Raw genomic sequence first — 17,658 nt, forward strand, 5'->3', positions numbered from 1 at the left:
AATGACCCGTATGACAGGCCAGCACCACATTACTATTGCAGTTTGCATTACAAGATGGTAGTTTAAGTATGTGTTTTAGCACCTCTAGTTGTTTGATGCATCGGATGGGGCCACAGTGTCTCCTGACCCCTCCTGTCTCAGCCTCCAGTATTTATGCTGCAGTAGTTTATGTGTCGGGGGCTAGGGTCAGTCTGTTATATCTGGAGTACTTCTCCTGTCTTATCCGGTGTCCTGTGTGAATTTAAGTATGCTCTCTCTAATTCTCTCTTTCTTTCTCTCTCTCGGAGGACCTGAGCCGTAGGACCATGCCTCAGGACTACCTGGCATGATGACTCCTTGCTGTCCCCAGTCCACCTGGCCGTGCTGCTGCTCCAGTTTCAAATGTTCTGCCTGCGGTAATGGAATCCTGACCTGTTCACCGGACGTGCTACCTGTCCCAGACCTATTATTTGACCATGCTGGTCATTTATGAACATTTGAACATCTTGGCCATGTTCTGTTATAATCTCCACCCGGCACAGCCAGAAGAGGACTGGCCACCCCTCATAGCCTGGTTCCTCTCTAGATTTCTTCCTAGGTTTTGGCCTTTCTAGGGAGTTTTTCCTAGCCAACGCGCTTCAACACCTGCATTGCTTGCTGTTTGGGGTTTTAGGCTGGGTTTCTGTACAGCACTTTGAGATATCAGCTGATGTACGAACGGCTATATAAATACGTTTGATTTGATTTGATTTGTCTGTAATGAATAAGTTTCTTCATCACTCTTGATGGTTGTGTACAATCTTGCTGAGAAGGTTGTCTTTTTTGGGGGGGTCACACAAAGAGATGACTGGAAGCAGCACTGTCAACCTTTTTGAAGCCGAGGACTGTAGTAACTTAACAGGAAGTAATGGGCAGGGTGATTTAAGATATTGTAGCATGGGCATGTTAAACAGAAGAGGTTTTTACAAACCTTGTCGTACCAGTTACCGCAAGATAGGTACCGCAAGATACTATTTCAGTCTGACCATTTTCAAAGCTATCGGGTGTCTCCTCTGTATATTTGTATGTGAATGTACAGTTCAGGGGAGTACTCCCCTCCCTCTCGTCTCTCTCACACACAGGTACGCAAATACGCACACTTATATCCACCGTTATGAGCTTGCAAAGCTATAGGAAAGGGTTTTCTGCAAAGTCACAGTAGGATTTCAGTCCAGCTTCCACCAAGTGCACAGCTGAAATTCCTAGAAGAGAGGAGCAATCATGGTTATTTGGGAGATGATTGATATCCAAGAGCAAATGCCCCCCTAACATGGCCATGCTATGTTACTCTGAGGGAAAGCAATACAGTACTGCACATGTAATCTAAAATCACATTTTAGTCAAACAAATAATGTAAAAGTGATTTCCTTCTGCTCTCTATCTCTTTCTCTCTCGCTCCAGTGCGTGTTGGGTGCTGTTTATATTTTGTCAGCCAAGGAACTGACCATAACTAGAGCTACTGTATGTCCACATGTTGCAGTAATTCAAGAGCTGGCCAAGAGGGAATTGTCACCCTAATCACATTGCAAATCCATTGTAAGGATTAAACAATTTGACAAAATAGATAGGAATTTCGTAAGAATTTCTTAATGAGAGTTTCTTTACATTGAATATATTGTGTCTAATGTAGTAGATATATCACATCACATAGACCACATTTAATCCATAACATCTATTTTGTAAGGTAGGAATCTGTATCACCTTGAGATGCTTTTCCATGCATGTTCTTGTATAGCTTCCCACGCTTCAACACACCTTAGAAAATGAACCTGTGCATGCCAAAATGGAGACCGCAGAGCACAAAATAAAAAAATTGCAGAACCAGCCCTTTTAATTGAACGGTTTAATTGAGCTTGGGAAATGCATTCTACAAATTAATTATGATTATTATTAATTAGGATATCACTATATACAAAGCACCCACATAATAATCCACAAACAATGCACAGTCAAAAATGCTTATTACCTAAGGCATGTGTCTCAAAGTTTTCGAGTGTTTTGAGGTGTTCATTTGATATGTGTATGTGTAGGAAGAGCTGCTGTCCAGCCAAGGATTAAAGAGTAAATTAAAGTGATGTAACAGTGCTCCAAAAAAACCTAACTTTGTCTCATGCAACTGTAATGTTAGGTCATCCAATGACTCTCTGACATTCCAACGTGTGTTCCTGAAACTATGGTTCTGACTGGAGATGCTGTTCCTGAAACGGTGGTTCTGACTGGAGATGCTGTTCCTGAAACGGTGGTTCTGACTAGAGGGAGTATGGGACACACTCTTTTCACGCCACTTTGATACAAAGTGATTTTCGTAGCAGGTTAGGTGAGCATTTTCCCGAACCCTAACTCTTTTCATAACCTTAACCTCAGTCTCCTAACCTGCTGTGTAAATTTTTACCTGCTACGAACTAGTCACATCGGTATCGAAGTGGCATGAAAACCATGTTTCCAGAGGGGTGAGTACAGCTACATCCAGAAGTTACTTTCTCGTAGCAGGTTAGGAGAATTTAAGCAGCAAGTTAGGATAATTAACGTGGCAGGTTATGAGACATAGGTTAAGGTAAGGAAAAGGGTTAGGGTTAATTAAAATTCTCTGTCACTTCCGGTCGTAGCTGTACTCCCTCTAGTCACAACCCTGAACTATTTTGGCCAACAGTGCAAGGTTTGAGAAAGGGGTGTTAACAAATTCAGCAATTCCCCCATCTACTGGGCGGGAACAGTTTACTTTTACAAACACTTTATTGGTCACAGGTGGCATCGCTCAGGGTTATTCGGTAGTTATTGGTCACTCAAATCTTGTTTCTCTGTTTCAACATTCTGGTAGGACGCATGAGAGCGGATTGTTCCGTGGCAGTGGTCGTGGCGCATTTCTGTTACTTTGGTTTATTCGGCTCTTGAAGGGAGTCAACGAGCGTATTTTATTGTTAGTTAGAGGTATTTTGGATTTTTTTGAGTGTAGTTAGTTATTTTGGGAACTTGCCCTTCAAAAGTATTAACTTTTTTACGCAGATAACCGGCAATTAGATGGAAGACAGTGAACAAGTAGTATCGTCCACAACTCCGTCCGAAGACGAAATGAGAAGCTACAGACAATTCGGGAATCATTATGGCAACGAGGCCACAGCTAAAGTTGGCAAAGATGATATTGTAGACTTAGTTGGTGGAGCACATGATGCTATTGAGAGGCACATGGCTTCTTGCCCCGATGATTTAAAAGAATTTACGGAGGAAGCAAAGGAACAACTGACAAACGAGGTGATTTCAGATATAACTCCATCAGATGAAGAACAGGAGGAAGAGGTGACTGACACATTTTCAGAAGCTGAACCAGTGATTCTCAATCCTTTGGATGCAGACTATTTGCCAGAACTCATAAGGCCAGATCCCCCAAAAGCAGCTCAAGAAAAAGAACCAGTCCCAGTAGTAGAATCCGCTCCAGTGGAAGCAGCTCCAGTAGCAGAAGTGCTCCCCGAAGCGGCTCCAGAGAAAGAAGCGATTGCGGCTCCTCCAGCACCATCCCGTGAGTAGTCAATTATTTTAAACGTTTTAGACAATCTGGTTTCGTAATCAGTCTCTTGGTAATGCATTATTAAAAAAGACGTGTGTGGGGCAACGTTGGCTAACTAACGTTAGCGTAGCTATGTGGGATTGCTGCGACAACCAATTTTTTATAAAGGAAATGTGTGGACGTCTCGACAACAAATCCCTGGCATTGACATTGGTGTAGTTCGAAACGCCAAACATGCAGGTAGAGTTGACTAGGTAGCTAACGTTTCTGAAGTAAATAATGTTTTATGGATGGCCAATCACGCGAGGTAGCTAGCTTTGTGACGATGCGGCCCACCTGTGACAATCATCAGCAAGAAGATAGCTAGCTAGCTAATATAACTTTAACTGGCAGAATTGAGGTACCAATTTCAACAACACCCTTAAGGTGATACAACAGTGTGGTTATTTTAAATGGCATGCAATGTTAACTAACAAGAAGATAACACATTGGGTCATTGATTAATTCTGAGACTGTCATGCTCCGACCCGGTTTGTGTGTTTGCGCTAGCCTACCTAGCTAGCACGCGCTGTTTTGACTCAGCCAAGATGGCTTGTATTAGTCGTAACAAAGGAAGCATCTAAAATCGACCACTCCCGTTTTAGTTGTTTCTCCACAAATATCCAAGTTACTTTCATGAAAGGTAACTAACGTTAGCTATCTAATGGAAGGAAGCTAGCGAACGTTATTTTTCTGATAACATTTTCATCGCACGATGTTTTGGTTTTTCACACAAATCTTCCATCTGACCCTTCTGGTTAATGTTATTAACTCGCAACCAATTCGGCTGAAAAATAGCATTATTTGGGAGCAATGTTTGTAACTTGCTTGGCTAGCTGACGAACCACTTTCCCGAACATGTTAGGGAAGACAGTCAGGGCGGGGTTGGGAGACCATTATATTAGCTTCAAAGACCTGGTTGAGTGACTGTCCATTTAATTGGTTTAGGCCCTACTATTGTCTTCGAACTAGCGAATTGTCATTTTTGGAGGACAGGCATGCTTTATATAGTCTACTTTGGTTTCCTGCAATAATTTGTGTAGACATGTTAAACAGGAGAGATGCTAAAAACGTTCAGGAAATGGGCCTACTGGCTCCGACATGCCTGGTGGGTTTGCTCCCACTGTTTTGCTGTGTATCGTAGTCTCCATATCCTACAAAGGGCAAGTAGAGATAAGGGAATAACCCCCTACCCCACCTCTGAATGCTTCACTCTTTACCACAACAGCAGCTGGGTTTGTCAGCTACCAGGGCACTGATTCATTTGCCTACTTTTATATATTGGCACACTGTGTTAGGTGTAGCCAACTGCCTCAACTCCACAACGATTTCATCCAGAGTATATTGTGGAGACTAGAGTTTTTGAAATAGTCCTTCAACTCATTATGCTTGATACTTCATACACGTATAGTCTTAAACCCTTCCAGTATATCTGTTTGTCCTCTGTTGAGTGCCTTTCTATGTTTGCTTTATTCCATACTTTTTATTTAAACGTTAATCAAATACAACCACCAACTGTTTCCTTGTTGCGTTTTAATTGGCCATGCGCACTGTTGCCATCTTAGAGCAGTAGAAATTAGTCTGGTTTTATTTTATTAACAAGTATGGATTTCAGCAAACAATGGCACGCAACAACAAGGGACCAACATAGGTACACAGTAAGGGTTTAAGTATTTACATTGAAGTATCGACTGCAATGCTCTAGTCTTCGCACAACTCTGTGGATAAAATAATTGTGGAGTTGAGGAATCTTGGCTAGGTTAGGTGCTGTAGTTGCTATGGTATCAGGTTAATTAGACCTCTGTGTCTTGACAAAAGGCGTGTTCTTCTGTATGTTATAGCAGGGAGTGTGTTTTGACAGCAAACATTAATTGGGTGTTTCTTAATATACATACTACTATACTCTCCACACTCACGCTTTGACCACACTGACAGCATCACTGCTGAAGTAGTATGTGACATCATCTGGATATGTATGCAACAAAAGTTCAACATTCACCTTCTGCAACCATTTCTGTCAAGCCGTTTACGCATACAGGTTGACACATACGTTCGGTTGGATAAATCCAGTGTATGCACCACATCGAATGCACTGCCTCTGCAACGCACTGCCTCTGCGTCATGCTCCAAGTGCCTTCTCCGAGGACCTTCTTATGAGGACAAGTGTATAGAAGGCATAGAACATAACATTTGAGAAGCACTCACATTCTCCATACTTTATTAACTCGCACATGCTGCAACTCCCCATTCACTGAACCTTCTTGCAGCCAGGACAATGGCAATAGAGACAAGATATACACAAAGCAAATGTTTAACTTCATAATTATCAGTTAGCTAGCTATATGTGAATCATAATAATCTAGCTAGCCAGCTAGTTAAACAGTCAAAAATGTCCTTAAGCCTTTGTTTCCCAAGGTAGATGCCAATTCTTCGTGGCTAGCAGGCAACATGTGAGATTTGAAGTCTGAGTTTTATTCTCTCGCTTCAGCTCAAATAATGGCCAACATTGAGTTCAAGAAATTGTGTCCCTTTTAAGTGGCTGCGTGACATTTCTCACCATACTTTTAGTTGAAGCTTGCAACAAGTGGAGTACGCATCCGAGAAGTGCCCTCCGTGCTCCGTTTCGTATACATTGATTTGAACTCATGCTTCAGCCCTCCCGTGCTACAGATCGACTGCAATGCTCTAGCGAAGCACATAGTAGTATGCATATTGAGAAATACCCATTGTGTTCTTTGGCGAAGATGGCAGCAGGTAGATTACCCCACTGCATCTCATGTCGATGCCATGCAAGAGTTTTCCTCCCCATTTAAAATCGGACGCCACCAACAGGAAGGCCTCTTCTCATGTCTCATACTGGCTTGACTAGAGTTAACATGACTTCCATTGCAGTTGCCATACATGTAGCCAGCACATCCGACCTCTGATTGCCACACAGAATATCCGCCTGTGCAGAAAAGCATGAGATTGGACATCGGTATTTCTTGAGTTTTCCCCTTTAGTTAATACTATCAATGTTTCGATCTACTGTGGGAAATGTGGTCGAATAAACGCCATATTATCCACATTCAGTGTAATACTCCGAAACAAAACGAACAATGCCAGACTTCGTATGCAAAATTAACTGCAAGAGATTTTCTTGTAGGACGAGCGCATTGCATTGACAGGCACTGCTCAGGTCTGTACTCTACACCGACCGGTGCGCCATAACCAATCAGAGCTGCAGTAGGCTTATATGCAAATGGTCATTGCCATATTTGGATCTGTGCCATTCACTTTGAACTGGACTGTGTTTAGGCTACGTATAAGCAGTCCTGGAGTAGATGTGATGTAAAGTGGTTTCTTGCGTCAAACACATTTTCAGTCACCACCTAGTGGATAAACGGGTTAATGTCAAGCCCTGCGTGTGTTTAAATTTGTATTTAAAAAAAATATGACATGTAGGAAGTTGCACAGATTTCACAACCTTCAAGTTTGCGCTCACCCGACCTGTTAGAGGGAACATTGGTCATAATGAGGCAAGTGTTGGCCATCTTTTAGGGTTCCACAATACACTATTCAAGCAAAGTCATTGCCATAAAGGCCTATAGCTTATGCAGAACAGGTGGACAGAAAATTCAAGCATCTTGGATTTCATTATAGCTAATGTATAATGTCTATTGGTTAAATTTTAGGTGTACTTCAACGTTGGAACATAGACAAGAGAGGTAACTGGCCTGGAACTGGTCTCATCTGAATAATCCACAGATTGGAATAATCAATGTAAAATATAAATTTTGTAATATTAAAATATTGCCGGCTTTTGAGTAAATGCTTGATCTCTTTTTTTAATGATTTGTTCAGAAGCATTGTTGATGGCAACTCGTGAGTTTAAATTGTTCCTTTCATGATCATTGAATCAACTAAGTATGATTTTTGTTTTTGACCTTCTGTAATATTCCAAGACGTCTTAATCGGCAGGCTATTGAGAATATTGAAATTGTGGTGATCTGGCTGAAATTTAGCTCATTGCATTCAAATTACTCAAATTACAAGATTTATGCAATTAAACATTTCACATTTTGATTAAATGGTCTTGATTTGAATATGTGCTCTTCCTATGTTTTTGCCAACTCTCACCTAATGCTCTGCTAAGGTGTGTCAGTCAAGGATATTAGGCAAATGTCTTAAACAGTTGGGCCTAATATCTGAAATCAAGAATTGAAAGAAGGAATACAGTTTAATAATACTCTAGACAAGAGCCTGAACCACTTTGTTTGCTACTTCATTTAGCACTGCAATAAGATTATTGACATTAACATTTTGTGTAATATTTGTCATGTAGTTTGTCCATTGGCTAGATGGCACAGGCAGTTCCCCATTTTTATTATAGGAAATTATTGAAAATAGTTTCTGTTGGGTTATTTTTCACTTGTTCCTTTTAAGGCAAATCTTCATTCTGCTACAGAAGAATTTCCCTTTTCATGTATTTCTGCCAAAAATATGACCGTCTTCCCTGGCTTTGTTACATGCCTGACATCTATTCCTGTCTTGTATGCTCTAAGCTGCCTGTACAGAGAGGGTGTCTGCAATAGAGGTCGACCGATTAATTAGTGCCGATTTCAAGTTTTCATAACAATCGGAAATCTTTTTTTTTCTTCAGATTTTGCTGATTTGTTTTATTTTAATTAAAATACAAATACATGTATATACCTTTATTTAACTAGGCAAGTCAGTTAAGAACACATTCTTATTTTCAATGACGGCCTAGGAACTAGAGGTCGACCGATTTTATAATTTTTCGACGCCGATACCGATTATTGGAGGACCAAAAAAACCGATGCCGATTTAATCGGCCATTTTTAAAAATGTGTAATAATGACAATTACAACAATACTGAATGAACACTTATTTTAACTTAATATAATACATAAATAAAATCAATTTAGCCTCAAGTAAACAATGAAACATGTTCAATTTGGTTTAAATAATGCAAAAACAAAGTGTTGGAGAAGAAAGTAAAAGTGCAATATGTGCTATGTAAGAAAGCTAACGTTTCAGTTCCTTGCTCAGAACATGAGAACATATGAAAGCTGGTGGTTCCTTTTAACATGAGTCTTCAATATTCCCAGGTAAGAAGTTTTAGGTTGTAGTTATTATAGGAATTATAGAACTATTTCCCTCTATACCGTTTTTTATTTCATTAACCTTTGACTATTGGATGATCTTATTAGAGGTCGACCGATTTAATTAGGGCCGATTTCAAGTTTTCATAACAATCAGAAATCGGTATTTTTTTGGCGCCGATTTGCCAATATTTTTTATTTATTTAATCTTTATTTAACTAGGCAAGTCAGTTAAGAACACATTCAGATTTCAGATTTTCACCTTGTCAGCTCGTGGGACCCAATCTTGCAACCTTAACTAGTCCAACGCAATAACGACCTGCCTCTCTCTCGTTGCACTCCACAAGGAGTTACGCGAATGCAGTAAACCAAGGTAAGTTGCTAGCTAGCATTAAACTTATTAAAAACAATCAATCATAATCACTAGTTAACTACACATGGTTGATGATATTACTAGATATTATCTAGCGTGTCCTGCGTTGCATATAATCTGACTGAGCGGTGGTAGGCAGAAGCAGGCGCGTAAACATTTATTCAAACAGCACTTTCGGGCGTTTTGCCAGCAGTTCTTCGTTGTGCATCAAGCATTGCGCTGTTTATGACTTCAAGCCTATCAACTCCCGAGATGAGGCTCGTGTAACCGAAGTGAAATGGCTAGCTAGTTAGTGCGCGCTAATTGTCGTTGTGTTGCTGGTTTGAGCCCAGGGAGGAGCGAGGAGAGGGACTGAAGCTATACTGTTACACTGGCAATACTAAAGTGCCTATAAGAACATCCAATAGTCAAAGGTTAATGAAATACAAATGGTATAGAGGGAAATAGTCCTATAACTACAACCTAAAACTTCTTACCTGGGAATATTGAAGACTCATGTTAAAAGGAACCACCAGCTTTCATATGTTTTCATGTTCTGAGCAAGGAACTGAAATGTTAGCTTTCTTACATGGCACATATTTTGCATGGAACATATTGCACTTTTACTTTCTTCAACACTTTGTTTTTGCATTAAACCAAATTGAACATGTCATTATTTACTTTAGGCGAAATTGATTTTATTGATGTATTATATTAAGTTAAAATAAGTGTTCATTCAGTATTGTTGTAATTGTCGATATTACAAATAAATAAATAAAAAATGGCCGATTAATCGGTATCGGCTTTTATGGTTCTCCAATAATCGGTATCGGCGTTGAAAAATCATAATCGGTCGACCTCTAGTTCTTATGGGCACTTTAGTATTGCCAGTGTAACAGTATAGCTTCCGTCCCTCTCCTCGCTCCTCCCTGGGCTCGAACCAGCAACACAACGACAATTAGTGCGCGCTAACTAGCTAGCCATTTCACTTCGGTTACACGAGCATCATCTCAGGAGTTGATAGGCTTGAAGTCATAAACAGCGCAATGCTTGACGCACAACGAAGAGCTGCTGTCAAAACGCACGAAAGTGCTGTTTGAATGAATGTTTACGCGCCTGCTTCTGCCTACCACCGCTCAGTCAGATACTTAGATACTTGTATGCTCAGTCAGATTATATGCAACGCAGGACACGCTAGATAATATCTAGTAATATCATCAACCGTGTGTAGTTAACTAGTGATTATGATTGATTTGTTTTTTATAAGAAAAGTTTAATGCTAGCTAGCAACTTACCCTGGCTTACTGCATTCGCGTAATAGGCAGTCTCCTTGTGGGGTGCAACGAGAGAGAGTCAGGTCGTTATTGCGTTGGACTCGTTAACTGTAAGGTTGCAAGATTGGAACCCCGAGCTGACAAGGTAAAAATCTGTCGTTCTGCCCCTGAACAAGGCAGTTAACCCACCATTCCTAGACCATCATTGAAAATAAGAATGTGTTCTTAACTGACTTGCCTAGTTAAATAAAGGTATTTGAAATATAAAAAAATCGGCGCACAAAAATACAGATTTCCGATTATGAAAACTTCGTTGGACGACTGTACCCAACCATAAACACCAATGCCTTTCTTAAAATCAATACACAGAAGTATATATTTTTAAACCTGCATATTTAGCTAAAAGAAATCCAGATTAGCAGGCAATATTACCCAGGTGAAATTGTCACTTTTCTTGCTTTCATTGCACGCAGAGTCAGGGTATATGCAACAGTTTGGGCAGCCTGGCTCTTTGCGAACTAATTTGCCAGAATTTTATGTAATTATGACATTGAATGTAACAAGAATTTAAACAATTTTTAACAAGATTTAGACTTAGGGATGCCACCCGTTAGATAAAATACCGAAAGGTTCCGTATTTCACTGAAAGAATAAACGTCTTGTTTTCGTAATGATAGTTTCCGGATTCGACCATATTAATGACCAAAGGGGTGCGCGCTAATAGCGTTTCAAACGTCACTCGCTCTGAGACTTGGAGTAGTTATTCCCCCTTGCTCTGCAAGGGACGTCAAAGTTATATGAAATACAAATGGTATAGAGAGAAATAGCCCCCCAAAATACTATATTAACTACAACCTAAAAACCTCTTACCTTGGAATATTAAAGTCTCATGTTAAAAGGAACCACCAACTTTCATATGTTCTCATGTTCTGAGCAAGGAACTCAAACGTGAGCTTTTTTACATGGCACATATTGCACTTTTACTTCTCCAACACTTTGTTTTTGCACTATTTAAACCAAATTGAACATGTTTCATTATTTATTTGATGCTAAATAGATTTTTATTGATGCATTATATTAAGTTAAAATAAGTGTTCATTCAGTATTATTGTAATTGTTATTATTACAAATAACATTTAAAAAATTGTCAGATTAATCGGTATCAGCTTCTTTTTTTTGTCCACCTATAATCGGTATCGGTGTTGAAAAATCACAATCGGTAGACCTCTAGTCTACAATGTGTCCCACTGTTAGGGTCTGGTTCACATTATTGTGGTCTTGCTTGAATAACTTTCTACTCCAGTGTAGAACTTATATTATCCTCCTCAACTACTGGTATTGTCCATTTCACACTGCTACTGTCTCTCTTTCAGATGAACATTTTCTTCCTTCTACTCCGCTTCAACCTCTGATGCAATTCCCAAAAGGCAAGTTCTCTTTGCTGGCTGTCTTTGCCCTCCTGCATCTTCTTTTTCAGTTCGTTCCTTTATACCGGAATTACATTTTGACTGTCTGAAATGCATGCCAAGTTTAAGGAATAGTTTTTCATAGGATTTGCATTTAGGGAAAAAAGTGTATTTTGAATCCCTGTGACCAGAGTCCACTTACTGTAGATATGACAGAAGAAACCCACTTTATAGTTACAAATTCATGAGGTGATGATGATTCCCCTCATTGATTCCGCCCATGTTAAGTGACTAAATTGACACATTACACAGGGTTGTCTTAGAAAAAAATATGTTCATAACTGGTTTTGCATCTTTCGGCATGCCAGACATAACCTCTGAGATTTATCTGATGGGAATCACCACCTTACCTCTGCAGAATACTGGCAGGGCTTGCCCAGCATGGCTTGCTAGCACTGAAGGAATGGAGTGTGTCTTGATGTATTGCATTTTCCCTCTCTACTCAAGAACTTGGGCAGAAGGGTGATTCCCCTGCTCCCATCTCCCCCCTCTCTCCTCTTCACTCTCCTGACTCTCTGGAGGACCTCTCTTTGTCAGAGAGTCCAAATCCAACGTCTGCTCCATTGGGCTTCTCTTCTTGGCCTTCTACTGAGCCTCCCAAAATACAGACCAAGGATATGCCTTGTGATGAAGAGGGTAACACCAGATTAGGCTTTATTAAGAACGATGAGGATATCGTGAAAGGGTTAGAAGCTGCTTCCTACACTCAAAGTAAACATGATCAAAACATTTGCTTGGAGAGAGATGGAAGGCCCAAGTCTCTGTGTGAAGACAGTGGGGTTGTCTCTCCTGAAGAGCAGATTTGTAGCTCAGTCAGGTCTGCTACACCTTCCCGGTCCCCCCAAAATCCCCCGATGACCCCTGAATCTTACATTGCACCTGCCTCCTCTACCCCAATAGAGCACTGGGATTCTCCATCCCAAGTTTCTCAAGACAACACCAGGGCCTCCATGGATATGTTCTCCAAGGACTCAGCCTCCAGAGGCTCCTCTGGGTATGTGCCAGATATGCTTGGCCAACCAGATGATGACTTAATGTTTGAGGTGAAGAAGAATCCATTCCAAGGCTTCTCCCCTGTAGCAGATGCTGGGTTCTCCCATTTTGGGGATACCACTTCTGACAGCATGGCAGCTAAAATATCTGAGAGTCCCACCCCAGACCTGGTCCAATATGGCCAGGCTGGAGACTCCCAAGATGGCAGCCCACCATCATATTATGATGAGACAAAAACGTACGTGTCTGTCAAGATGGCTGCGGACTCTCTCATGGAGCCACTCAATCAGTTCTCAACCACCCCAAAAGAGAGCGAAGGCTCTGCACCTCCATCTCTCCCAGATATCTTAAAGCCCTTCCCTCTGAACCCTGACAAAATGGACTCTGGCTCTTCTGAAGGAAGCACTGAGCCGAGCCCTGCTCCTGTCCGGAAGATAGTTGAGTCACCCACTGTCCCTGTCCCTCTGTCAGCCACAAATCCCTTTGCTTTCGATTCCAAAGCTTTACTGCTAAAGGAGCTGACTGAGGAGACTGAAGCAAGATTAGCAGTGAAGACTGAAGATAAAGGCTTTAGTGCCTTTGACCTCGTAAAGGAGGCAGGGACCACACCCCAGAGCAAAGAACCTGTCCAGATAGAACAAAAAGATTGGATGTTTTCCAGTCAAGATTCACCCAAAATAGTGAACAAATTAGAGCCTCTTAATATCCAGACTAGAAAGACCCCTGAAGATTCTGATTCCGAGAGTCCGTCCGCAGACTCTCTGTCCCCTGTTCTGGAGGCAATGGCCAAGAATCCTGCAAGTTTCCAGGTGGAGACTGAGAAGGATGACATGAAAGTGGAAGAGCAAGAGGCAGTAGAGGAGAACTCTGAGCCTGAAGTCTCCTCGGAAGAGTTCGAGTTCATCGAAAGGCCCACCAGGGGTGTGATGGATGAGTTTCTAGAAGCATTTGATGGTGCCAAGTTTGCCAAGGCACCAGAGCTAAGTATGGATGACGATGATGATGATGATGATGATGATGACATGAGCTTTGGGCTGAAGGATGTGACGTCTGCAAATGTAGCCCCAGAAGTTCAGGAAGAAGTTCCCAGTCAGAGCTCTTACCTCCTACTTACCCAGGAGGGTAAGGCCTACCTGGAGAAGGATGATATCAACGAGCCTGCATCTCAGGCCCCTCTCATCCACTCGCCAGTTCGCGAACCAGAGATGGTCACTAAGGACACAGAGGGCCCCAAAACTGCTCAGATGCCCAACCTGAGCACAGAAGCAGGTAATTTCCGCATGGAAGTTCGTCACCATTGCATTGATGCGTCGTCATTTCACTCTCCTTGGTCGTTATTTAGCTCCGCCCATAACTAATTTTTCTCCCATGCACAGTTTTCACTTCTTTTACATCACCCTTCTCTGCCTCGTCCCTTTTTACATATTTTTTTATTAACCATTACAATTGTGTGTGAGCATGCGTTGGCATGAGATTGGTTTCTTGATCTTGGTTTTCATATGCAGTAGTTAATCCCCCACCCCCCCCCCCCCCCCCCCCCCATTAGTAAATGTCAGTGTCTTAAATCTTGTCATTGTATTTTGCAATCTATCCTCTTCATGTGGTAAGTACAGAATTAATTTCCCATGACTTCACTGTTCAGAAATGGAATATAAATGTGCAATTGGGGGAGTTTATGTCACAAAGCGATTACGTTAAAAGGACATTGACATGACACAAAATATATTTAAAGGAAGTGACCTGGCAGTGCATAATCCCATACCTCATTAAGGTATATCATACAATTCAGCCATCTAGTAATATTTGAATGCTTGTTATGTTTTTCATAATACGCCTGGCCAGAAAATGAACTGATCTATAAGGATTCATTTACATTCTGACCAATGGGGCATGGTAAGAACTGCCTCTCACATGGGTAGTCACTAGTTAACACAGCCACAAAGTTATAATTATGGCTAAACACCCATTTCTACAATTGATCTACTTAAAATGTTATTTTAAACTTAATCTTATACCTAACCTTAAATTAAGACCAAAAGGCAATTTTTTTGTAGCCAATTTTGACTTTGTGGCTGTGTTATCTAGTGGAAACCTCACATGGAACAGGGCGTGGCAGTTTGCAAGCCTGCCTTTGTCTTGCTCACCCCCCAGTGGTTTTAGTTTGCCCAGAGCTTTTTGCTCTGTGGAATTAGATTACCTCTGTCTGCAGTCTGGTTTTAGCCCTACTGAAAATAACCAGAGATATGAAGCTGAAACTGTAGACCTCCTTATAGGCCTCATAGCCTTTGAGCCCCCATGTCCAGATGAAAAAAAACAGCTCAGTGAAAAGGGCAGTGTTAAAGCAAAACAATTCTAGATGTTTTAGTACGGTTTACCTCACTGGGCAGTGCCCTTCAGATATAGTATTTTAGTACATATTTTTGTTGCATGATTGCTTGAAATAACATTAATATAATAAAATAAATGAAGATGAAAGCAATAGCCTTTAGCCTTTACAAATGAATGGCTCAGTTGTATCTAGCTGGTTATTTACCCAGTGATGCACACGAGGCACCGATATCAGTGTACAGAGATTTGATTGTGACATTGCACTGAGCTAGGCTGGCGGGCCCCAAGACAGTGTGCAAGGAATCTCCCTCCCTGCATTGCGACACCAGCCGATGAAGAATAGAGCTTGTCAGCAAGTGTTCTCTTCCTTGTTCGACCGGATATGCCATACCATCTGAAACATCACCACCCCTGCCATCTCATTCGCAAAACCCCGTTAGTGAGATTCGAATCCACATAGATCTGTAGTGACCGACCACACTGTATGATTAATCATTCACCCATCTTCTTTCTTCAGTACGACTACACCCTTATTCTAGAAAAATGTACCTTGTACTGTACCTGCTATTGACTCCAGCTCAAGTGCTGAGCGTGAATATACATTGGGGAGCTGTGATCGTTTGTCAACTCTCTGAAAGACTTAATAAAAACAACGCATTATGAATAATTTGAAATGATAATTAAGTGTAAACCTAGGCAGACATTTAAATGAAATGAGCGGTGCCCTCTAGTGGACTAATACAACAACCATATTTTTCTTATGTGAATTTTGACTTCTGATGAGGTTGATTTGAGATGACCAGATGTGTTAATTGTTTGGCTGATTGATGATGCAGTTTATGAAGATGTGACAGTACGCACTCTGTAGTCTAGGGATTGTCTATCTAATCTGCGCGTTTGTAGTAACTACATAGAACTTTGGGTGGTGTACGCCGTATACCATTTAAAAAAAATGTTTTAGTGCCATATCCGTTATGTATAACAGAGACATCATGCACAAAGTAGCCTACACAATCGCAAAGCACGTGAAATACACTATATATACACAAGCGTATGGACACCCCTTCAAATTAGTGGATTCGTCTATTTCAGCCACACCCGTTGCTGACATGTGTATAAAATCGAGCACACAGCCATGCAAACTCCATAGACAAACATTGGCAGTAGAATGTCCTTACTGAAGAGCTCAGTGGCTTTCAACGTGGCACAGTCATAGGATGCCACCCAACAAGTCAGTGTGTCAAATTTCTGCCCTGGTCAACTGTAAGTGCTGTTATTGTGAAGTGAAAACGTCTAGGAGCAACAACGGCTCAGCCACGAAGTGCTAGGCCACACAAGTTCACACAACGGGGCCGCCGAGGCCTGAAGTGCGTTAAAATAGTCTGTCCTCTGTTGCAACACCCACTACCAAGTTCCAAACTGCCTCTGGAAGCAACATCCGCACAAAAACTGTTTGTCAGGAGCTTCATGAAGTGGGTTTCCATGGCCGAGCAGCCTCACCCAAGCCTAAGATCACCTGAGCTGACAAGGTAAAAATCTGTTCTGCCTCTGAGCAAGGCAGTTAGCCCACTGTTCCCGGGCGCCGAAGACGTGGATGTCGATTATGGCAGTCACCCGCACCTACCTGATTCAGAGGGGTTGGGTTACATATGGAAGACACATTTCAGTTGAAGGCATTCGGTTGGACAACTGACAAGGTATCCCCCCTTCACCATACGCAATGTTAAGCGGCGGCTGGAGTCGTATAAAGCTTGCTGCCATTGGACACTGGAGCAGTGGAAACGCTGTCCGACGGACAAATCTGTTTGGTGGATTCCAGGAGAACGGTACCTGCACAAATGCATAGTGCCAAGTGTAAAGTTTGGAGGAGGAGTAATGGTCAGGGCTGTTTTTCATGGTTCGGGCTAGGCCCCTTAATTCCAGTGAAGTAAAATCTTAACGCTACAGCATACAATGACATAGACTATTCTTCCAACTTTGTGGCAACAGTTTGAGGAAGGCCCTTTCCTGTTTCAGCAAGACAATTCATAAATTGCAACGCAGACTGTGACCCAGGCATAATCGCCCAACATCAGTGCCCGACCTCACTAATGCTTGTGTGGCTGAATAGAAGCAAGTGCTCGCAGGAATGTTCCAACATCTAGGGGATAACAATCGAAAAAGAGGGGATGCTGTTACAGCAGGAAAGGAGGGGGGGGATTTTGGAATGAGATGTTCAAAGAGCAGGTGTCCACATACTTTTGTTCATATAATGTGTGTTAATGCGAGCCACAGCTGTCAACTGGTTGTCGCATGGAGTGGCTCACAGAAGAATGACATCGGTAGCTGGTAGGGTAGATAGGAAAGATGTTACAACTGATCAGTATCTATTGAAAAGGTTTAGTCAGTGGTTTTGGTTGAATCTATTCTATCAATCAGGAGTGCATTTGTTTTGCTAACTGCCATCACATGTACACTGTAGGCCTACATTGTTGTACAGAAACACTTCTAGCCAAACGGTCTCTTGCTAGGTGTGCAACTGAATTAAAGGGAAACTTCACCCTCCCAAAAAAACGATTTACATTTTTTCCAGACCTACAAA

At 41.6% G+C, this 17,658-nt stretch overlaps 1 protein-coding gene across 5 annotated transcripts in view; it reads left to right on the plus strand.

Moving 5' to 3' along the window:
- The first annotated feature begins 2,617 nt into the window (after positions 1-2,617).
- Positions 2,618-17,658, plus strand: part of LOC139412766 (reticulon-1-A-like) — a 29,101-nt gene continuing 14,060 nt past the window's right edge. The window contains exons 1-4 of one of the 5 annotated variants that reach the window (XM_071159468.1): positions 2,835-3,532; positions 7,234-7,266; positions 11,664-11,717; positions 12,204-14,018. In XM_071159468.1, coding sequence (XP_071015569.1) covers positions 3,037-3,532; positions 7,234-7,266; positions 11,664-11,717; positions 12,204-14,018 — 2,398 coding nt within the window. In that variant the 5' untranslated portion in view covers positions 2,835-3,036. Of the gene's footprint in view, positions 3,533-7,233; positions 7,267-11,663; positions 11,718-12,203; positions 14,019-17,658 lie in introns of all 5 variants that reach the window. The other 4 variants (XM_071159477.1, XM_071159484.1, XM_071159493.1 and 1 more) reach the window with 4 other exon arrangements.

The sequence above is a fragment of the Oncorhynchus clarkii genome, chromosome 1 (assembly GCF_045791955.1).
Source record: "Oncorhynchus clarkii lewisi isolate Uvic-CL-2024 chromosome 1, UVic_Ocla_1.0, whole genome shotgun sequence".
Taxonomy (NCBI): domain Eukaryota; kingdom Metazoa; phylum Chordata; class Actinopteri; order Salmoniformes; family Salmonidae; genus Oncorhynchus; species Oncorhynchus clarkii.